At 43.6% G+C, this 24,359-nt stretch overlaps 1 protein-coding gene across 2 annotated transcripts in view; it reads left to right on the top strand.

Annotated features, from left to right (window-relative positions):
- LOC139265014 (intracellular hyaluronan-binding protein 4.S-like) overlaps positions 1–23,467 on the top strand; it is a 54,243-nt gene extending 30,776 nt beyond the window's left edge. Inside the window, exons 4-8 of one of the 2 annotated variants that reach the window (XM_070881957.1) lie at positions 426–497; positions 10,307–10,387; positions 12,010–12,187; positions 12,589–12,777; positions 22,641–23,467. In XM_070881957.1, coding sequence (XP_070738058.1) covers positions 426–497; positions 10,307–10,387; positions 12,010–12,187; positions 12,589–12,777; positions 22,641–22,697 — 577 coding nt within the window. In that variant the 3' untranslated portion in view covers positions 22,698–23,467. The remainder of the gene's footprint in view (positions 1–425; positions 498–10,306; positions 10,388–12,009; positions 12,188–12,588; positions 12,778–22,640) is intronic. The other variant, XM_070881958.1, reaches the window with a different exon arrangement.
- The last annotated feature ends 892 nt before the right edge of the window (positions 23,468–24,359 follow it).

Genomic DNA, 24,359 nt, shown 5'->3' with positions numbered 1-24,359 from the left:
ACTTTATACTGAAGCTCCGATGCCTCCCCACAGAGGCAGGAGAACCATTCTTGGGCACACACTTGCATGTCTTGTATGGCATTCGCTCTGGGAGCGCCCTAATCCCTGAACCAAACATGACTATCCGAATGTGGTCTGGGGCTAAACAGAGAATCTTGATAAAAGCCAAGTTTCTAGAGGCATTTTTACTGTTCATTGGTCTTGGTTGGGGAGGTTTCTGGCATTGGAAGACTTCTTGGGGGTGGGGAAGGAAAAAAAAATGGTATAAATAAATGGTAGAGCAGCCTAAATCCCCTTTTGTCCTCCTTTCAGAGAATATTATTGGGCCAAATTTAACTTGAGAAATACTTTTTTGGGTTGTAATCTAAATCTATATTTTGAAGAGACCGAACAGTTGGGTTATACTAAGAAACTTTCTCTTTTAGGGGAATGAAACAAGAGGACAAAAGGGGTGGAACTGGATCTCGAAACTGGGGAACAGTCAGAGATGATCTGAGGTATGAACTTGTCCAGCAATGTTCAAGAAACTGCAGTGGAAATATATAACGGCCAATATCCTCTTAATTAAATTAAAGAAATTCCCTTATTTGGAGAGATGTTAAATTCCACACTCTCCATTTCTGGCTCCTATGTGCCATTGGCAACTGAAGGGTGAATGGTGTACCTGGTAACAATGGCCCTGTTCTTTAACCAGCTGCGAGGAAATGTGGGGAAATGGTTTTACTTATTCACAACTTCCCATCCCCTCATTCTTGTATGGGCAAGCTCCTCTTCTGGCTGACCTTGGATGTAGGAAAAATGTAATTTGAAGAGTTTAGGGGGCAAAATGCTACCCAACACCACCCCTTTTTAAAATAAAAGTCCTAAATGCTAAATCAATTCACCATTCTGTCTAAATTGATATTTACAGAAGTAATTTTTATGTTGCCTTTATGCTGCGTCTGGGACAATACAATTGAAGAGCTGCTTTTGCTTTGTGCAATTGTAATGCAGCAGAGTCGGGCTGGTGGTGTATGCATACCCATGTGGTTACTGTGCTCTGATGGCTGACAGGAAAGTTGAGGGTAGAAATCCCCCAAATTTATGGGCAGGACATCTACTGCTTTGGCATGCTACAGACCCTGCCCAAATCCTGGCAACCAGGTCAGTAGAATATTCGATGCAGGCATCTGCACCCATTGTGGCACAGTAGAGGTGTCCACCCTGCTGAGGAAGTGGAACTTTAAGAGTTGCAATCTGCACTCGGGTACCCAAGGCTTGAATCTGACTCCAGGAAGTTGGTGCAGAATTTTTTAAAATTCAGATTTTTTCTTCTCTTGAGGGCCAACTTTTCATGGCAATCAATACATCTGGGGTTAGTTACTGTGTTTTCCTCTTGGCATCTTCAGTAAGCCCACAAGAGAACCACACCTGCTTCAGCAGGCACAGGTACCACTGGGCATATCCAAGTTAAGCTAGGCAGGATTCCTAGGACGTCCCCCAAAAGTTGCTCTGTGGCTTTGGTGACTGGGGGAAAAAGTAGTGTGAATGGTACAGATGGTACGGAATTCCTAAATTGCATTCTTTAGCCAGTATGTAACACGCCCAACAAAGGAGGGGGCGGTTCTGGACTTGGTTTTGGGGAATGAAGAGGGGCAGGTGGAAGGGGTTTCAGTGGGAGAGCATTTTGATGCTAGTGATCATAAGTCAGTAAGATTTAGGGTAGTTGTGGAAAAGGGCAAAGGTGGACCAGGAAAAAAGTTCTCAATTGCTTAAAGTCAATTTTGCTGAGCTGAGATGCGATTTGGCCAAAGTGGACTGGAAACGGCGACTTGATGGTAGAGCAGTGGGAGGCTTTCAAGGAGGAGATCATGAGGGTACAGAGCAATTATATTCCCTTAAAGAAAATGGGTAGGGCTAACCAATCTAGAGCCCCCTGGAGGTCAAGAGACATGCAGGGCAAGATAAAGAAAAAAAGGGAAGCTTTTATTTGGACTTTCAGAAGGCTTTCGACAAGGTCCCACACAAGAGATTAATGTGCAAAGTTAAAGCACATGGGATTGGGGGTAGTGTGCTGACGTGGATTGAGAACTGGTTGTCAGACAGGAAGCAAAGAGTAGGAGTAAACGGGCACTTTTCAGAATGGCAGGCAGTGACTAGTGGGGTGCCGCAAGGTTCTGTGCTGGGGCCCCAGCTGTTTACATTGTACATTAATGATTTAGACGAGGGGATTAAATGCAGTATCTCCAAATTTGCGGATGACACTAAGTTGGGTGGCAGTGTGAGCTGCGAGGAGGATGCTATTAGGCTGCAGAGTGACTTGGATAGGTTAGGTGAGTGGGCAAATGCATGGCAGATGAAGTATAATGTGGATAAATGTGAGGTTATCCACTTTGGTGGTAAAAACAGAGAGACAGACTATTATCTGAATGGTGACAGATTAGGAAAAGGGAAGGTGCAACGAGACCTGGGTGTCATGGTACATCAGTCATTGAAGGTTAGCATGCAGGTACAGCAGGCGGTTAAGAAAGCAAATTGTATGTTGGCCTTCATAGCGAGGGGATTTGAATACAGGGGCAGGGAGGTGTTGCTACAGTTGTACAGGGCCTTGGTGAGGCCACACCTGGAGTATTGTGTACAGTTTTGGTCTCCTAACTTGAGGAAGGACATTCTTGCTATTGAGGGAGTGCAGCGAAGATTCACCAGACTGATTCCCGGGATGGCGGGACTGACCTATCAAGAAAGACTGGATCAACTGGGCTTGTATTCACTGGAGCTCAGAAGAATGAGAGGGGACCTCATAGAAACGTTTAAAATTCTGACGGGTTTAGACAGGTTAGATGCAGGAAGAATGTTCCCAATGTTGGGGAAGTCCAGAACCAGGGGTCACAGTCTGAGGATAAGGGGTAAGCCATTTAGGACCGAGATGAGGAGAAACTTCTTCACCCAGAGAGTGGTGAACCTGTAGAATTCTCTACCACAGAAAGTAGTTGAGGCCAATTCACTAAATATATTCAAAAGGGAGTTAGATGAAGTCCTTACTACTCGGGGGATCAAGGGTTATGGCGAGAAAGCAGGAAGGGGGTACTGAAGTTTCATGTTCAGCCATGAACTCATTGAATGGCGGTGCAGGCTAGAAGGGCTGAATGGTCTGCTCCTGCACCTATTTTCTATGTTTCTATGTTTCTATGTTATGACCGATACAGAGAACTCAATACTGCAGAAACTCTTAAAGGAGTATAAAAAGTGCAGGGGTGCAATTAAAAAAGATATCAGGAAAGCAAAGAGCATGAGAGAATGTTGGCAAGTAAAATCATGGAAAACCCAAAGATGTTTTATAAATCCATTAAGAGCAAGAGGATAACTAGAGAGAGAGTGGGCCTATTCGAGGCCATAAAGGAAATCTGTGTGTGGAGGCAGAAGACGGGGGCTTAATGAATACTTTGCATCTGTTTTCACAAATGAGAGGGGCGATGCAGACTTTGCAACGAAGGAGGAGGAGTGTCCAATATTGGATGAGATAAACATAGTGAGAGAGGATGTATTAAGGGGCTTAGCAGCTTTGAAAGTGGATAAATCCCCAGGCCCGGATGAAATGCATCCGAGGCTGTCGAGAGAAGCAAGAGAGGAAATAGCAGAGGCTATGATCATCATTTTCCAGTCCTCTCTGGCTACAGCTGTGGTACTGGAGGATTGCTAATATATCTTTGTTTAAAAAGGGAGAAAGGGATAGACCGAGTAATTACAGACCAGTCAGCCTAACCTCCATGGAGACAGAAACCACTTAAAGTGCCGTAACTTACAGGACTACGGACCAAGAGCTGGAAAGTGGGATTAGGCTGGATAGCTCTTGGTCGGCTGGCAAGGACACGATGGGCCAAAATGGCTTCCTTCCGTGCAGTAAATTTCTATGATTCTAATCAGCTCAGCACAATTTTTTAACGTTTTAATGGGCTGAAACTCTTGGCAAGTAAAATCAAGGAAAACCCAAAGATGTTCTATAAATATATTAAGAGCAAGAGGATAACTAAAGAAAGGGGAGGGCCTATAAGAGACCAAGAGGGTAATCTGTGTGTGGAGCTGGAAGATGTTGGTGTGGTTTTTGCGTCTCTCTTCACAAAGAAAAGGGGCAATGCAGATACTGCTATCGAGGAGGAGTGTGAAATTCTGGATGAAATAAACATAGCGAGAGAGAAGGTATTAAAGGGCTTAGCGGCTTTGAAAGTGAATAAGGCCGTAGGCCCGGATGAAATGCATCCCAGGCTGTTGAGCGAAGCAAAAGAGAAAATAGCAGAGGCCTTGACCATCATTTTCCAGTCCTTTTGATTCAGGCATGGTACTGGAGGGCTGCTAATGTGGTACCCTTGTTTAAGAAGGGAGATGGGCCAAGTAATTACAGGCCTGTCAGCCTAATCTCAGTGGTGGGAAAATTATTGGAAAAAATCCTGAAGGACAGGATAAATCTACATTTAGAAAGGCAAGGATTAATTGGGGACAATCACCACGGATTTGCTAAGGGAAGATTGTGTTTGACTGACCTGATTTGAATTTTTCGAGGAGGTAACCAGGAGGGTCGATGAAGGCAGTGCGTATGATGTAGTGTATATGGACTTTAGCAAAGCTTTTGATAATGTCTCACATGGCAGACTGGTCACGAAGGTAAAAGCCCATAGGATCCAGGGCAAAGTGGCAAGTTGGATCCAAAATTGGCTTAGAAGTAAGAAGCAATCATAGGTAGTCCCTCAGAATCGAGGAAGACTTGCTTCCACTCCTAAAATTGGTGGCTGAACAGTCCAATACGAGAGCCACAGACTCTTGTCATAGGTGGGACAGACATTTGCCGAGGGAAGGGTTGGGTGGGACTGGTTTGCCACACGCTCCTTCCGCTGCCTGCGCTTGACCTCTTCACGCTCTCGCCGTTGAGATTCGAAGAGCTCAACGCCCTCCCGGAAGCACTTTCTCCATCTAGGGCAATCTTCAGCCAGGTGTCAGTGGTGATGTCGCACTTTATCAGGGAGGCTTTGAGGGTGTCCTTGTAAAGTTTCCACTGCCCACCTTTGGCTCGTTTGCCGTGAAGGAGTTCCGCATTTGCTTAGGGAGTCTCGTGTCTGGCATGCGAACCATATGGCCTGCCCAGCGAAGCTGATAGTGTGGTCAGTGTTTCAGTGCTGGGGATGTTAGCCTGGACGACAGCACTAATGTTGGCGTGCACCTGTCCTCCCAGGGGATTTGCAGGATCTAGCGGAGACATCGTTGGTGATATATCTCCAGCGACTTGAGGTGTCTTCTGTACATCGTCCATGCCTCTGATCCATACAGGAGGGCGGCTTTTTCTACAGCCCTGTAGACCATGAGCTTGGTGGTAGATTTGAGGGCCTGGTCTTCGAACACACTTTTCCTCAGGCAACTGGAGGCGGTGTTGAATCTCCGCATCAGTGTCTGCTTTTGTTGACCAGGAGCAAAGGGTAATGGTTGATGGATGTTTGTGATTGGAAGGATGTTTCCAGTGGGGTTCCGCAGGGCCCAGTACTGGGTCCCTTGCTTTTTGTGGTATACATCAATGATCTAGATTTGAAGGCAGGTCGGGGCCGTAAAAGGCGAGCGGCCCCTGGACAGCGTGGCAGCCCCAACCTGCAAGGAAACACCTGCGGCAGCTCGGGGCCATAAAAGGCGAGTCGCCCCTGGACAGCGTGACGACATACCACTTCAGCGTACTGCGCGAGCAGGTGCAGGAGGGCGACGGCACCATGACCCATGTCGGTGATTGGAGCGTGAGAAGGTACAGCAGGAGCGGCGAGGGATTGCAGTGCGATGTGATCGGGGCCAGGAGAGGCATGAGTTCGGGGCCTGGGGGCAGCACGGGCCAGTCCACACTGTGATATGTGTGCGCACGAGGTCCGTGCAGTAGAGCTGGTCTCCAGTCGTCTTGGTTGACCCTTGCCACTGGATCAAGACCTAGCTCTGTCAAGCCTGTGTGGTGGCTGGTGTGCAACGGCCACCACACGTTTTTTTTTAAAAGCCACGCACAGACATCTTCCACTCTTCAATATGCAGTTCGGGACCTGGAATATAAGGTCCTTCATTGAAGCACCTGTGAACTCATTGAACACATCTCTTTTTGGTGTGGAAGCAAGTTAGCCTCGATTTGAGAGACTGCCTAAGAAGATGGTGATTTGAATATAGGGGGTATGATTAAGAAATTTACAGATGACATTAAAATTGGCTGTGTGGTTGATAATGAAGAGGAAAGTCATGGACTGCAGGAGGATATCGATCTACTGGTCAGGTGGGCAGAGCAGTGGTAAATGGAATTTAATTCGGAGAAGTGTGAGGTAATTCACTTGGAGTGCTAATAAGGAAAGGGTATACACATTAAATGGTAGGTCGCTTAGAAGTGCAGATGAACAAAGGGACCTTGGAGTGCTTGTCCACAGATGCCTGAAAGTAGCAGGGCAGGTGCATCAGGTGGTTAAGAAGGCAAAGGGAATGCTTGCCTTTATTAGCCGAGGCATAGAATACAAGAGCAGGGAGGTTATGCTTAAATTGTATAATACACTGGTTGGGCCACAGCTGGAATACTGCGTGCAGTTCTGGTTGCTGTATTATAGGAAGGACATGATTGCACTGGAGAGGGTGCGGAGGAGATTTATGAGAATGCTGCCTGGAATGGAGAATCTTAGCTATGAGGACAGATTGGATAGGCTGGGTTTGTTCTCACGGAACAGAGGAGGCTGAGAGGAGACCTCATTGAGGCCTGGATATAGTGGATAGCGAGGGCCTATTTCCCTTAGTGGAAGGGTCAATTACGAGGGGGCATAGGTTTAAGGTGGTTAGTGGAAGGTTATGGGGGAATTTGAGGGGAAGCTTCTTCACACACAGGGTTGCGGGGGTTTGGAACTCTCTGCCTGGAAAAGTGGTAGAGGCAGAAACCCACACCGCATTTAAAAGGTGCTTGGATGTGCATTTAGTTACGGACCTAGAGCTGGTAAGTGGGATTAGACTGGATAACTTCTTGTGGCGCAGATACGATGGTAAGTATTTCAGGGAATCTAATACGGCCAGAGTGATCTCCTGGACTAGTTTCGATGGTCGGAGAGGAATTTTCTCAGATTTTTTTTTCGCAATTGGCCTGGGTTTTTACCTGTTTTTTTTTTTTGCCTCTCCAAGGAGATTGCATGGCTCTGGGTGGGGTGGAGTGTAAAATGTTGCGATACATGGGGTGGGGTAGACTTGTTGGGCTGGATGCTCTTTACCTGTCCGCCATTGTTCATTGTTGATAGGTTTATATGTAACCTGCAGGGCTACTAACCAAGGGCCATGTGACTCTTTATTGGCCGGCGCAGACACGATGTGCTGAAATGGCCTCCTGCGCTGTAAATTTCTATGTTTCTATGAAACCCGAAAGATATGTGTTCTGCCCCGATTTGCAGCTCCTCCTCAGTTGGAATTGCACTGTGGTTTCTCTCCCTCATCTTGGATTGTGCATGTTTTTCCCTCTGGTTTTTGGTGACACGAGGGAGCATCTCCCGTGTCAGTAATTTTTATGAAAAAGAAAAGCACTGCACCAGTGCCATTTGCACCTTCATGAGCATGAAGCAAAAACTACGCACGATCCGCTCTTGGAGAAAGTCTCATTTATGCCAGTATTAGCCCACACCAATAACATTGCACAGTATTCTGAAGGTGTCCTGTGGCACTAAGTGAGAATGGAAGTTTTGCATCTCAATAGTTCAACTGCCTTTTGAAATTACACTTATTTTATTTTTTTTTTAAATATTTGTACTGTGGGTGAGGAAAACAGCTTTTAAAAAGGAAGTTGATAACCATTTGAGAAAGAAAAATCTTTTAATAGGAAAGGGGAATGGGTCCTGGTGTACAGGCTGAATGGCTGCCTTCTCTGCTAAAATAATCTGATTGTGATCTTTCTGTCAAACTAACCTTGAGTCCAAAATGTTGTTTTGAAGTGAGGGAGGCTTCCTTTAGCTATTCGGTGCATAATCGACATTATTCTGAGGAAGTAAAATGGATTTGGGGAATGGGAGAAGAGTGGCTGTAGTGGAGAGAACAGGTAAAAACTTAAGGATGCATTTATTTGCACTGAAGAAATGGCCAACATGCTCCACCCTGTGTAACTCAATCCACTTTGACTTCCTGAAGCGACAGAGGACAGAGCTTTCCTGAAGACTGCAAGGACTAGTCAAAGTGCCTTACGCCAGCGCAAGTGCATCCCTCTCCTCCTCCCTCTCTCCCCCGTGCATGCCCCCTGACCGCGCCCTCGCTCGCCTCCCGCGCTCGCCCTCTCTTTTCCCCCACCTCCCCCACTCACGCGCGCTCTGCCCCCGCCCGCCTGCTCTTTCTCTCCCTCCCCCACGCTCTGTCTCTAGAAATAGTGGATGCATTGGTGATCATTTTCCAACAGTCTGATTATTTTCCAACAGTCTATCGACTCTGGATCAGTTCCTATGGATTGAGGGTAACTAATGTAACACCAGAAAGCGGGGAATTATAGACCGGTTAACCTGACATCAGTAGTGGGGAAAATGCTCAAATCAATTATTAAAGATGAAATAGCAGCGCATTTGGAAAGCAGTGACAGGATCGGTCCAAGTCAGCATGGATTTATGAAAGGGAAATCATGCTTGACAAATCTTCTGGAATTTTTTGAGGATGTAACTAGTAGAGTGGACAAGAGAGAACCAATGGATGTGGTGTATTTGGACTTTCAAAAGGCTTTTGACAAAGTCCCACATAAGAGACTGATGTGCAAAATTAAAGCACATAGTATTGGGGATAATGTACTGACGTGGATAGAGAACTGGTTGGCAGACAGGAAGCAGAGAGTCGGGATAAATGGGTCCTTTTCGGAATGGCAGGCAGTGACTAGTGGAGTGCCGCAGGGCTCGGTGCTGGGACCTCAGCTATTTACAATATACATTAATGATTTGGATGAAGGAATTGAGTGTAATAGCTCCAAGTCTGCAGATAACACTAAACTGGGTGGTGGTGTGAGCTGTGAGGAGGATGCTAAGAGGCTGCAGGTTGACTTGGACTGGGCAAATGCATGGCAGATGCAGTATAATGTAGATAAATTTGAGGTTATCCACTTTGGGGGCAGAAACACAGGCAGAATATTATCTGAATGGCGGCAGATTAGGAAAAGGGGAGGTGCAACGAGACCTGGGTGTCATGGTACATCAATCATTGAAGGTTGGCATGCTGGTGCAGCAGGTGGTGAAGAAAGCAAATCGCATGTTGGCCTTCATAGCTAGGGGATTTGATTATGGGAGCAGGGAGGTCTTACTGCAATTGTACAGGGTCTTAGTGAGGCCTCACCTGGAATATTGTGTTCAGTTTTGGTCTCCTAATCTGAGGAAGGATGTTCTTGCTTATTGAGGGAGTGCAGCGAAGGTTCACCAGACTGATTCCCGGGATGGCAGGACTGACATATGAAGAGAGACTGGATCAACTGGGTCTCTTCACTGGAATTTAGAAGAATGAGAGGGGATCTCATAGAAACATATAAAATTCTGACAGGACTGGACAGGTTGGATGCGGGAAGAATATTCCCGATGTTGGGGAAGTCCAGACCAGGGTTCGCAGTCTAAGGATAAGGGGTAAGCCATTTAGGACTGAGATGAGGAAAAACTTCTTCACTGAGAGTTGTTAACCTGTGGAATTCTATTCCGCAGAGAGTTGTTGATGCCAGTTCATTAGATATATTCAAGAGGGAATTGGATATGGCCCTTATGACTACAGGGCTCAAGGGGTATGGAGAGAAAGCAGGAAAGGGGTACTGAGGCGAATGATCAGCCATGATCTTATTGAATGGTGGTGCAGGCTTGTAGGGCCGAATGGCCTACTACTCCTGCACCTATTTTCTATGTTTCTCTCTCGCCCCCTTTCTCGCTCACCCTCTCGCCCACCTGCCCCCCTCTCTTGCTCTCTTGTCCCCACACCCCGGTTGCCCCATCGCTTTTCTGCCCGCAAACGCTACAGGCCCTCTCTGCCCCACCCCCCCCATTGAGGGTTTGGAGCGGAAAGAATGTCGGTGTGGGGGGGGGGCGGGGGTGGGGAGGAGAAGGAGAGGTTAAGAGAAGTTGGGAGAGGGGGGGGCGGAGTTGGAGAGTCGTGGTCTCCGGTCCTGTTTCTCGGCACCATGTGGAGGAGATGGTGGGGGGCTTGACTGACACATGCTTGTCAAAAAAGAGCTGTACAGGGGGGGGGGGTCGCTGGAAACTTCATATAGTCATGATGTATGATTTTAAATGTCATGACTGAATTGGGATCAGACTCTGACTCAAGTTTTTGCCCCCCCACAAATTTACAGAGAGACTGAGGCTACTCCAGCTGAAGAGGTGACTGAAATGGAAGAACCCCAAGAAGTGCTTGAAGGAGATGCAGAGAACAAGTGAGTTCACTACTGATTTTTGTTACTATGCAGCACTTGTGCTTTCCTCACTTTTGTATCGGCTCAGAAGATACTTATAGATGAGAGAAGCAATTTAGTTCATCTTGCTTCATCCATCTAAAAAGTCGTTTTTTTTTTTTGTTTTACTTTCATTCTTGAATAATTCAAAACATTTTTCCAATACTCGATCTAGAAGTCCATTCCATGTATAAATCACTATCAATACTTCCATAAGATCACCCCTCAAGATACCTTTTAAAGCTGAAAAGTTCAAGTTTCTTCAGTCTTTCCTTATAATGCAGACGTTTAACACTATGGGTCAGTTTTGGGGGTTTTCTGGGTACTGTTTCCAGTAATTGAATGTCTTGGGGACCTGGTCTGATTAGGCACTATACAGTTTGCACATGACTTCATCTGACTTGCGCTGACTATTTTGGTTATCTAAGTCAGCATTCCATTTACTTTGTTGATTGTGGCTCTGCAATGGTTGGACATAGTGTCAAGTCTAGTAAGACTGGTAGATCTTTTTCAACTTCATCCTAGGCTATTTCAGCATCATTCGGAATACATGTATCACGGATACTGGGTCATGAATCAGTCACTGATTACATTTGCAATCTTGAGCTCTGAACCCGATGGTTATTACCAATTTATATTTGGTTGATTGAAGTTGCCCATTACAACTAACTTTCCTGCTCTTGCACATCTATCCTCGCATACCGTTCTGTCTTGTGGAGCAAACTGTCTTCCTTCTTTGGTTGATGTGGAGTCCTGGTATTAGTTTTGTGCTTTTGCGTTAAAGATGTCCGACCAGAATAGGATCAACTTATTGCCTCCCAGCTGTTCCTGACGTACAGGACTACTTCCTTTTGCTGTCCACCATCTTTTCTGAACGTTGTTTTCACTACCATTCCCTGGAATAAATAACATTCAACATAACCACTACATTGAAGTTCCCTGCTGCCACAACAGCCTTCATTTCTGGCATTTTTTTCTAATGCTTTCAAGTGTTTGTTTATACATAGCTTTATTGTCGATTTTGACTCATTTGGTCACCAGTGTGCCTGTTATTGGTATGTGGTTCCCATAAAGCTGAGTTACTGTGTTCACACCTACCTGTTCTTTGGGTCAGTGGACAAGGGAAGATTAAAGAAACTGGGGGCAAGGTCAACAGCTTTGATTTTCATGCCCACTTAAGCCCTTTCAGTCCTGTTTATTGTCTTGCATTGATGCTGAGAATCCTCTTTTTAAAAGGCTGCACCTGCCTAATTTAATTAGAAATCCTTGGTTGAAATAGGACTATCTAGGAAAAAGAAGCAGAATACTGCGGATACTGGAAATCTGAAGCAACAAAGGTTGGAAATACTCAGTAGGTCAGGCAGCCTCTGGAGAGAGTTAATATTTCAGATCTGTGACCAGTAATTGTTAAGAGATGAACAGAGTTTAAGCAAGTGCAGAATTCAGGGAAAAGAACAACATGGAGAGGTCTGATTGGGTGGAGGATAGACGTGATTAAATGATAAAAGTGATGATGAGATATTATCACCTCTCTTTGTCTTGCACCATCAAATATTTTTGACAAGTTTATCATTAATTTGGCTGGTTTTTGTGTTGTGTTGTAGACTGAATGAAGGGGAGCATGAAGCAACTGTCGATGATGGTCCTCATGAAATGACTCTGGATGAATGGAAAGCACTTCAGGAACAGACCCGCTCCAAGAAAGAATTCAACATCCGCAAACCAGACTCCAGTGTTTTGTCAAAGGCAGTTGTGATCCATAAGTCTAAATATGAAGGGGATGTAAGTGGATTAGATTGTTAAACTGTCCCAGCGTCTATTGGTATTTATAAAATTCTGCAAATTTGGAAAGCCTAGAAGTAGGCGTGTTGCTCTGTCTCTCTGACATGGTACCAAACAGTCACCACTCTGCTCAGTCCCTGATTTCGACCACCTTGAGCTTTTGGTGCAGGTGGCTGAGCAATATCTCGGGAGGGGAGGAGAATCAGTGGGTCGTCCAGCTTGATCAGAAACATGTTTCACCCAGCTACATTCTTGCAGCAGTCCAGTCAGCCCAAAGAATGGAGATAACTTGGAAGTAGCATTACCAGTTTAGATTGTTTTAAACAAATTCTTCTTCTCATTAGCCAATATGCCTGTCATACAAATATTTGTTTTCTAATATTGATTGCTTCCTTTATTAGGAACAGAAGGAAGAATCTGATGATGAGGATCACCATTACTTTAGAAGATCAGCAAATGACATCACCTCTAAACTGGACATTAACTTTGGCAGTCTAACACGCCCTGGACGAGGACGGGGTGGTGCTAGAGGTCGTGGAAGAGCCAAACGAGTCACTGAAACCAGGCCAGAGGTGCCAGCTGCAGAGATGGTAAAGGTGGTCTTCATATTGGGGGAGTGGGCAATTGCTGGAGGGAAAAGAGAAAACACTTCTAAATGGGACAAGTGTATGAATCAATAACTATGGCACTTCGAAGCAGTGAATGCCCGTCTTGGTAACAACAAAAACTTTCATTTATATAGCGACTTTAACATACTAAAACATCCCAAGGTGTTTCACAGGAATGTTATCAGGTAAATTTGTCACTGAGGGACATGAGATATTTGGACAGTGACCAAAGGCTTTTGTCAAAAAGGTAGGTTCTAAGTAATGACTTAAGAGGTGGGGAGGTTTAGGAAGAGAATTCCAGAGCTTGGAGCCCAGTTGCTGAAGGTATGGCCGCCAAAGGTGGAGTAGAAGAAATCTGGGATGTTCCGAGATCTGAGGGTTGTAGGGCTGGAGGAGGTTACAGAGATGGGAAGTTATAATTTATATAATGGGTAAATATGACTCCTACAGACAAGTAACTTGTTGGGTTCGATCCCAGGGCTGTATGGAGTTAAACCAATTTACTCATGGAAGTTCTACATTTCACCTTCCTGATGTGCATTGCTATTCACAGACCCCTTATTAAAAGTGAATGTTGCATAGAATTGCAAAGAAATTATAAGATTAAAACAGACCATTCGTCCCAACTAGTCCATGGGGATTATAAGCATTAACATGATCAGTATTCCTAATATCATGTACTTAGTCAGTTCCTTGACTGGGTAGCATTGCTGGTCAAAGAGGAAATTAATGCAATAGTAAGGAAGGACAATAGTTTGGATGATGTGGAATCTGTATGGGTAGAGCTGCGGAATACCAAAAGGCAGAAAACGCTAGTGGGAGTTGTGCACAGACCACCAAACAGTAGTAGTGAGGTTGGGGATTGCATCAAACAAGAAATTAGGCATGCGTGCAATAAAGGTACAACAGTTATCATGGGCGACTTTAATCTACATATAGATTGGGCTAACCAAGCTGGTAGCAATGCAGTGGAGGAGGATTTCCTGGAATGTTTAGTGATGGTTTTCTAGACCAATATATCGAGGAACCAACAAGAGGGCTGGCCATCCTAGACTGGGTGATGTGTAATGAGAAAGGACTAATTAGCAATCTTGTTTGGGAGGCCCCTTGGGGAAGAGTGACCATAATATGGTAGAATTCTTTATTAAGATGAAGAGTGAAACAGTTAATTCAGAGTCTAGGGTCCTGAACTTAAGGAAAGGTAACTTCGATTGTATGAGATGTGAATTGACTAGAATAGACTGGCGAATGATACTTAAAGGATTAACGGTGGATAGGCAATGGCAGACATTTAAAGATTACATGGATGAACTTCAACAATTGTACATCCCTGTCTGGAGTAAAAATAAAACGGAAGGTGGCTCAACCGTGGCTAATGAGAGAAATTGAGGATAGTGTTAAATCCAAGGAAGAGGCATATAAATTGGGCAGAAAAAGCAGCAAACCTGAGGACTGGGAGAAATTTTGAATTCAGCAGCGGAAGACAAAGGGTTTAATTAGGCGGCGGAAATAGAGTATGAGAGGAAGCTTGCTGGGAATATAAAAACTGACTGCAAAAGCTTCTATAGATATGTGAAGAGAAAAAGATTAGTGAGGACAAACGCAGGTCCCTTGCAGTCAGATTCAGGTGAATTTATAATGGGTAACAAAAAAATGGCAGACCAATTGAACAAATACTTTGGTTCTGTCTTCACGAAGGAAGACACAAATAACCTTTCCGAAATACTTGGGGACCGAGGATCTAGTGAGAAGGAGGAACTGAAGAAAATCCTTATTAGTCAGGAAATTGTGTTAGGGAAATTGATGGGATTGAAGGCCGATAAATCCCCAGGGCTTGATAGTCTGCATCCCAGAGTACTCAAGGAAGTGGCCCTAGAAATAGTGGATGCATTGGTGATCATTTTCCAACAGTCTATCATCTCTGGATCAGTTCCTATGGACTGGAGGGTAGCTAATGTAACACCACTTTTTTAAAAAAGGAGGGAGAGAGAAAACGAGGAATTATAGACTGGTTAGCGGGGAAAATGTTGGAATCAATTATTAAAGATTAAATAGCAGCGCACTTGGAAAGCAGTGAGCGGATCGGTCCAAGTCAGCATGGATTTATGAAAGGGAAATCATGCTTGACAAATCTTCTAGAATTTTTTGAGGATGTAACTAGTAGAGTGGACAAGGGAGAACCAGTGGATATGGTGTATTTGGACTTTCAAAAGGCTTTTGACAAGGTCCCACACAAGAGATTGGTGTGCAAAATTAAAGCGCGTGGTATTGGGGGTAATGTATTGACGTGGATAGACAACTGGTTGGCAGACAGGAAGCAGAGAGTGGGGATAAACGGGTCCTTTTCAGAATGCCAGGCAGTGACTAGTGGGGTGCCGGAGGGCTCCGTTCTGGGACCACAGCTACTTACAATATACATTAATGATTTCGATGAAGGAATTGAGTGTAATATCTCCAAGTTTGCAGATGACACTAAGCTGGGTGGCGGTGTGAGCTGTGAGGAGGATGCTAAGAGACTGCAAGATGACTTGGACAGGTTAGGTGAGTGAGCAAATGCATGGCAGATGCGGTATAATATGGATAAATGTGAGGTTATCCATTTTGGTGGCAAAAACATGAAGGCAGAATATTACCTGAATGGCGGCAGATTAGGAAAAGGGGAGGTGCAATGAAACCTGGGTGTCTTGGTACATCAGTCATTGAAAGTTGGCATGCAGGTACAGCAGGCGGTGAAGAAGGCAAATCGCATGTTGGCCTTCATAGTTAGGGGATTTGAGTATAGGAGCAGGGAGGCCTTACTGCAGTTGTACAGGGCCTTGGTGAGGCCTCACCTGGAATATTGTGTTTAGTTTTGGTCTCCTAATCTGAGGAAGGACGTTCTTTCTATTGAGGGAGTGCAGCAAAGGTTCACCAGACTGATTCCCGGGATGGCAGGACTGACATGTGAGGAGAAACTGGATCGACGGCCTCAATTCACTGGAGTTTAGACGAATGAGAGGGGATATCATAGAAATGTATAAAATTCTGACGGGACTGGACAGGTTGTTCCCGATGTTGGGGATGTGCAGAACCAGGGGTCACAGACTAAGGATAAGGGATTTAGGACCGAGATGAGGAGAAGCTTCACTCAGAGAATTGTGAACCTGTGGAATTCTCTACCACAGAGAGTTGCTGATGCCAGTTCGTTAGATATATTCAAGAGGGAGTTAGATATGGCTCTTACGGCTAAAGGGATCAAGGGGTATGGAGAGAAAGCTGGAAAGGGGTACTGATGTGAATGATCAGCCATGATATTGAATGGTGGTGCAGGCTTGAAGGGACGAATGGCCTACTCCTGCACCTATTTTCTATGTTTCTACAACAGACCTGATGACGCCACTAAGCTATGTGAATCCCTGACTCAGGAGCACCCCAATCACAGATGGTCCTACTTTCAGTGGTGAAAGAATGTACTCCAGGGTGACCAATAGCCTGGATGTCCACACAAGATGCCAAGATGTCATCAGTCCTATCTACAGGCTTTGGCATATCTACCTGTCACTAACCAAGGGAATCATCTGCGCAGATCTGGGTCAGCAAACATCCAGATGCAGATAAGTGCCGTCTGCTACAAGGATGCTTGCGGTGACTGTGCAGCTTAGGTTTGGCACATCCAGTGGTGATAATGGTTAGTTGTAGCCTGAAAGTTGGTTTATCGCCTTGCTGACGTGACCCATGAGGCTTTATAGTGAGTACTTAAGCAACCCAAGAAGCCAAAATCTTGCAGTCCTGTCATAATTTTTGGTATTTTCAAAATATTTTTCAGATAACTAAGAATTAATAGGTGGTCTACCGTGACTTCATTTTTTCTAAACCCAATTTGTTCTTCACTCAGAAGGAGATCAACTTTGTAATTTGATTGCCCAAAACTCTCAAATACTTTATTAGGTAAACTCAAGACAGTTAAGGTCCCACTGATCCCTTTTTTGAAAAGGAAACAAAATATAGCTTTCACTTCCCTCCCATTCTTTTGGGAAGTTTTAGTTTTCTATATTTTATCAAAGAAGTTGGACTCCAATTTCACCAGATACCTTCATCATTTGCACCTCGATACAGTCTATTCCAGAGGTCTTACAATGTTTTCAAACTATAGATGGCAAACCTGACCTTGTCCTTCAAATCTTTCCCCAATTCTTCATGGGGAGTCTCTTTGGCACTACTATTTTAGTGTCCTCATGAATTATTGACCATAAATAACCTCATTAGCCTATATGGGAGCATGTATGGAGCATGGCAGTTGGTATATCTGCTTGCAGCATTAGGAATCAAGAACCACGACAGGTGATTCTTCCAGGTGACTTGCAAGGTTTAAGCTAAATTGAAAACTCTTCCATCAGCTTTCAAAACATGAGGCTGCATGATGTCATCAAATCAGTGGATGGGTCAAGAGTAAAATAACACCAGCTCTTTGTATCAGATGTAAAGTGTACAGCTAACATGAAACTTAAGTTTTAGTCCCATTATCATCCTTAACACAATCTAATCAGCATTTTTGTTCTCCTTGGTTGGTCTTGCTCCTTTCATATAAGAATGTGTAATAGTCTTTACTAATCTATCATCACTCATTCTATTTATTTGTCCAAACCAACTATGTGGTCTTTAAATGATTTAGAGCTTTTGCTCAGTCCACGTTTCTTTTGTATTGTGCCATTTCAAATTCTCTAGAACCCAAGAATGATTATAATGCAGATCAGACAAGCCGTTTCTGTCATTAATAATTTTGGTTGTTCTTCTGCCCTGAGGCACCAGGCTTCACTACCATCTAGTAAGACGAAATCAAGAAGCTATTTTTCATACAAAAAGTGGTGGAAATTTAGAATTTCCTCCACCAAAAGGCTCTGGATGCTGGATCAATTGAAACGTTCAAGGTTGAGATTGACAGATTTTTATTAGGTTATGGGTCTCGAGGGATATGGAGCAAACGTTAGTAAATGAAATTAAGATACAGATCACCGATGATCTAATTGAATTACAGAACAGGCTCGAGGGGCTGAATGGCCTACTTCTGTTCCTATAGTAATACCAAGTAAGAAACTTTTATCTTCAATATTTATGTTTAAGCCAAATTGTTTTTTTCATAAATTCTATTTACTGGCTCTTGGTTGTTTTTAAACAATAACCTTACCACTATTAGTGAATTTCAACTTGTTTCTATCTGCTCTAACATTCTTTCATACTTTTAAACTCCTCTAGAAAATTGCCCTATAATCTCCTCTGTTCTAATGAAAGCAGCTGCAATTTTTTTGGGGCTTCACATTTGTATCTCCTCATTCCAGGCAGAATCCTATTGAATCTGCGCTGTATTCTCTTTTGCTACATAAACATTCTTCCTATAGTCTGGAGTCCAAAACTGCACATAGTATGCAAACTGTAATTGTATTGTTTTATGTAGATTCCCCATTGCATTTCAACTCTTATATGCTATAATCTCATGTCATAAAACCCAATATTCCATTAGCTTTCTTTATGGCCTGAGCTACTTGATTTTAATGCATCGTGAACCTGAACCCCCAAATCTTTTCCTCATTCTTCCCCAAAGTATTTTTTTAAAGCAAAATATGTCACATTTACTGGCATTAAATTCCATCTGCCTCATTTTTGCCAATCCCACCATTTTATCAATATCCCCTTGTAGCTTCCGTTCCTCAATTATTTACAATACCTCCTATATTAGTATCTTCAAACTTGGACACCACTCCCTCTTGTAACGCTATATCCAAATCATTGACGTATACAGTGAACAGAAGTGGTCCCAGAACTGAACCCTGTGGGACACCACTACTCACTTCCAACCATTCTGAGAAACTGCCCTTAACTCCCACTCTCATTCCTCCCTTCTAACTAGATTTTAATGCAATTTTCTACCCTTCCTCTAATTTCATACCTTTTATTTTTTCAGTAGCCTGTGTGGTCCCTTGTCAAAGGCTTTCTGAAAGTCGTCATATCCACTGTATTTCCCTCAGTCACCATATCTGACACCACCTCACAAAGCACAAGCTTCCTTTCTGATATCTGTATTGGCTGTTTCTAATTAATTTCTCCACCACCTAGATATTTAGTAACTTCATCTTTAATTAAAGATTCCAAAATCTTCCCCACCACAGATGTTAAACTAACTAGCCTGTAATTACCTAGGTTAACTGCCTCTATTTTTGAAAATGGGTATTGCATTTCCCAATCCTCCAGCAGAGACACATTCTCAATGGAACTATGAATTATAATTTCTAGGACCTCCACTATTTCTTCTCCTATTTCACTTGGGGATCCTTGGATGTATCCCACCAGGTCCTGGCACTTTGTCATCTTTTAACTTGAATAACTTCTCTAATGCTATTTGTTACAATGTCTCCTCATGCTTTTAACCAATTCAGGATTTACCTCCTTCCCAATATCCTTCTCTTTTGTAAACACTGAAGCAAAGTGCTTGTTAAAATATATACCCCCAATTTCCACGTACTTTTACTATCATTTTTTAAAGGAGATTTCTCATATATTTGTAAAACATTTTTCAAAATATTTTGAGATTCTCTGCTCATACTGCCTCCTTGCTTTCCTTATCCCATCCTTAACCTCTTTCCTTATTTTCTTGAATCCTCTTTTTTTTTTAAAAAAACATCTGTCAGACCCATCAGATTGGAATAGGAGCGAGCAAAATGCTGTAATCAGTTAGCAAATCAGGCTGCAATGAAAGGGAAACAGTGACATTTCCCGCATGATCTTTCATCAGAATAGATTTCCAACATCTGCAGGATTTTGTTTTTTCTTCAATATCAATATATATTTATCTATCTATATCTATCTAACTCTGAAATTTTGCAATCTTTTTTAAAAAAAAAAAAAAAAATATCCCACTGTTGATCTGCAGTCCTGTATGCCAATTTATTTCCCACGTTGCCTTGGCTGGCTCGCTCCTCAATCTGCCCTATTCCAATCTGATCATCTTTTCGTACTAACCTTTTCTCTTTTTTTTTATTTGGACCTTAAACTTCATGTTTTGGCCACTACTCCCAAGGTACTCCTCTACCTGATCTGGGTGAGGAAAGAATCAGTGTTTTTAAGTTGACCCACAGCAGACCTACTCCTGCTCCTATTTGTTATGTTATGTTCTTAAATGGCATTAATCATCGGCATCCAGACTGGCTTATGTAGAATGACCCTTGAGTGATGCACTCGTGAGCAGTCCTAAAGTTGATCCCCAGCGAGAGTCCTCCTCTTTAGGAGGAAAAATTAGAAGAGCAGTAAATCATTTGCTGCTTGGATAAATTAAGGTAATGTTGATCTGGTGCCACAGAACATTATTTAGAAAAAGTACAACTAATCCCAATCTATCCAAGTGCTTCAGTTGTGGAACATTAACCTAGAAGGTAATATCTGACTACTTGAATACAGTCCCCACTGCTTATAGCGGGCTCATTTGTGAGAATGTGATTTGCCCGCTATAGGTGATGGCTACCAGAGCTATTTCAGTACTCTTATTAAATTGCAAGAATGTTGCAGATCACAAATCATCATAGGTAGTTCCTCGGAATCGAGGAAAACTTGCCTCCACTCCTGAATTGAGTTCTTTGGTGGCTGAATAGTTCAATACGAGAGCCACAGACTCTGTCACAGGTGGGACAGACAGTCGTTGAGGGACGGGATAGGTGGCACTGGTTTGCCGCACGCTCTTTCCGCTGTCTGCGCTTGATTTCTGCATGCTCTCGGCGTTGAGACTCGAGGTTGCTCAGCACCCTCTCGGATGCACTTCCTCCACTTCAGGCGGTCTTGGGCCAGGGACTCCCAGATGTCAGTGGGGATGTCGTACTTTATCAGGGAGGCTTTGAGGGTGTCCTTGTAGCGTTTCCGTGCCCACCTTTGGCTCGTTTGCCGTGAGGGAGCTCCGAGTAGAGCACTTACTTTGGGAGTCTCGTGTCTGGCATGCAGACTATGTGGCCTGCTGACTATGTGGCCTGCCCAGTGGAGCTGATCGAGTGTGGTCAGTGCTTCAATGTTGGGGATGTTAGCCTGAATGAGAACGCTGATGTTGGTGTGCCTGTCCTCCCAGGGGATTTGTAGGATCTTGCGGAGACATCCTTGGTGATATTTCTCCAGCAACTTGGTGTCTAATGTACATGGTCCATGTCTCTCAGCCATACAGGAGGGCAGGTATTACTACAACCCTGTAAACCATAAGCTTGGTGGCAGTTTTGAGGGCCTGGTCTTCAAACACTCTTTTCCTCAGGCGGCCGAAGGCTGCACTGGAGGCGGTGTTGGATCTCGTCGTCGATGCCTGCTCTTGTTGATAGGAGGCTCCCGAGATACGGGAAGTGGTCTACGGTGTCCAGGGCCGTGCCGTGGATATTGATGTATGTGCGCAGACGCAGGCGTCATATGCGTACTGTAGCTAGACGATAGAGGTTGGGGTGGTCTTGGACCTGGCCTGGAGACGGCGCAGGTTGAACAGTTTCCCACTGGTTCTGTAGTTTAGTTCCACTCCAGCGGGGAGCTTGTTGACTGTGAGGTGGAGTATGGCGGCGAGAAAGATTGAGAAGAGGGTTGGGGCGATGACGCAGCCCTGTTTGACCCCGGTCCGGTCGTGGATTGGATCTGTGATGGATCCGTTGGTAAGGATCACGGCCTGCATGTCGTCGTGGAGCAGGCGGAGGATGGTGACGAACTTTTGGGAGCATCCGAAACGGAGGAGGATGCTCCATAGACCCTTGCAGTTGACCGTGTCAAAGGCCTTTGTAAGGTCGAAGAAGGCCATGTATAAGGGCTGGTGTTTCCTGCAATTTTCCTGTAGCTGTCACGCTGCAAAAATCATGTCATTTGTGCCCCGTAGGGGACGACATCTGCACTGTGACCTCCGGGAGGAGGACTCTAGCGACGACTTTCCCAGTGGCTGATAGCAGGGAGATTCCTCTGTCGTTGCTGCGGTTGGACTTGTCCCCTTTTTTAAAGATGGTCACGATCACTGCATCTCTGAGATCCCCTGACGTGCTCTCCTCCCTCCAGATGAGAGAGACAAACTAAATAAGACTGCAGTTTAAATAAAGCTAGTTGAATTGCATGCAGTTAGTGCTTAGTCCAAACTAGCTCCACAGCAGAGGGGATTAGAAGGGCTTCTGTACACAAATGGTTATTGAACATTAACTAGATGTTATTTTAGAAAAGAACTTGCATTTATTTAACACCATTAATGACCTCCACAACCCAAGGTGCTTTACAGCCAATAGAGAACTTTTGAAGTGTAGTCACTGTTGTAATGTAGGAAGCACACATTGAACAAAGGGCTAGAGTAGAAGTTCTATGAATTCCACAATTTTAAACTCCACAATTGATGTAAGTATTTTCTTAATTTATATAATGCTGCAAAACATCTCGGTACATCGCAAAATGTTTCATATACAATTAAATACCTTTTTGAAGGATAGTCACTTGCTCTGCAGGCAATTTTTACTTGTGTATAAAAAAAATACTTATGTTGCATTCACTTCACCTTCGAGGTGCAAAATAGTAAGCACAGCTGTTTCTGCCTGAAATTAATGGAGCACTTAAGATGCTATAATTGGCAACTTAGCCATTTGCATTGTCAATTTCAAACAATTATCGTTTTTTGGCTGATATAAGCAACTGCCCAGTTTAAACATGATTGTTTTAAGTGATGGGGACTGTATCTGAAAACTTGCATATAATCATCCAGGCTTCCAATTCTAGTTCTTGCTGTCCTACACCCTTATTGTTTTGAATCAAGAGGTGTAAATGAACATTTGTTTACTTAAATGTTGCAATTCAAAGTCAACTTTAAAAAAAACTCTCCTCCCCAGATACAGATAAGTGCTCCCAATCCTGATGACCCTGAGGACTTCCCAGCTCTTGCTTGAAGCAGCATTGAAGTTTCGTAGCTGGCACCAGTCTTGAAGTTTTGGCACATTGAGAGAGGCTTTTTGCTTCAGTTGCAACACTGACTACAAGGAGTGATATTTAGCTCGCAACTACTGAAATTGGACTTTTCTGTTCACTACTGGGTGTGAATAGACCTCGCTCATTGTTTGTGTGGATGAAAGATGGGTGGAATATGACATACTACTGAGTTTTCAGTACCTCCTTTGTGCTTAATTGTGTAATATTGGCATATGTCTTAAACTGCTGAAGAGAAAGAGGTATATTTGATGTTTAAAAAAAAAAACAATGCTATATATTAAAAAATATTGAATGGTTTGCTTGAATTGTAATGGTTTCCTGAAAAAGCACACGGGTAAGAGAATGCAGCCTATATTCTGACAAGATGGTTCTACCATTTGGTTAACTGTAAATTTTGAAGTATTGCAGGCATGTTACAGAAATGGCCGCCTTTGGTGCCTACCCAGTAGAAGTAGCTGCAATTGCATCCTTGAAGCCATTTTGAACATAATGTGCACGTCCTTGAACTTGAAGAGTTGCTTATTAGATCACAAATTTAAAAAAAAACACAAAACCAAAAAAACTTATTGATTTTTTTTTTTTCCCCCCCTCGTGTCAGTTTTTGGAAGCCAAGTGTTAAATTTGTGAAGTTTGGACTAACTTATGTAAAGGGGAAAGACTGCATATTTTGCCTTTTTAGTAAATGATTGTGAAAACTTGATGGAATAAATGCAGATTTGTTGAAAGTTAATTATTTTTCCTCGTAGTATATCTCTTCTCAAAAAAGATTGTTACATATTATAAAGTAGAGTTGAAATCCATATCTTTAATGTATAATCATGATTTCTGTTTAAAGTGCACAGTATAAGCAACCAACATCAGTTTAGAGGATTTTAGGGGTTTTCTTTTAACTATACAAGAGTGTGGGGGGGAAATACCAAGTGTATGCCAGGCACACTGGCCACTTTTTGCAAGAATGGAAGCCTTCAGATTTTTGCTTTACAGATGGGTTGTACATCTGTGTGGGATAACTGGGCAGAATCTAAATGCTTAATTGGAATGGAAAGATTTGTATTTGCTTCTGTGCATCTCCCAATTGCTGGCTTGAGGTGCCGTGGCAGCAGGTTGCCTGTCTGATACTTAACTGGGTCCCATTCTGCTAGTTTGAGGAAAAGAAAAAGTAATTTATTAAAAAATTGACAAGAGGCTATTCGGCCCATCATGTCCAGGCCAGTCGAAAAAGAACTACTCAGCCTAATTCCACCTTCTGTAGCCCTATAGATTATGGCTTTAAGTGCACAACCAAGTACTTTAAATGTGCTGAGGGTTTCTGCCTCTACCACCCTTTCAGGCAGTGAGTTCCAGACTCTCACTATCCTCCGAGATGAAGAAATATTTCCTCTAATCCTATCAACTACTTTAAATCTATTTCCCCCCCCCCCCCCCCCCTGGTTATTGGGTAAGGGAAATGGGTCCTTCCTATTCACTCTATCTAGGCCCCTCAAATGTATACACAATTAAATCTCCCTTCAACCTCTGTTCCAAGGAAAACAGCCCCAGCCTATCAAATCTTTCCTCACAGCTAAAGTTTTCCTGTCCTGGCAATATCCTCGTAAATTTGTAATGGGGTGACCAGAACTGCA

This window comes from Pristiophorus japonicus, chromosome 1, assembly GCF_044704955.1.
Source record: "Pristiophorus japonicus isolate sPriJap1 chromosome 1, sPriJap1.hap1, whole genome shotgun sequence".
NCBI classification, from domain to species: Eukaryota; Metazoa; Chordata; class Chondrichthyes; family Pristiophoridae; genus Pristiophorus; species Pristiophorus japonicus.
Note: the sequence above shows the minus strand (reverse complement) of the source record. Positions and strands in the feature narration are given on the sequence as shown.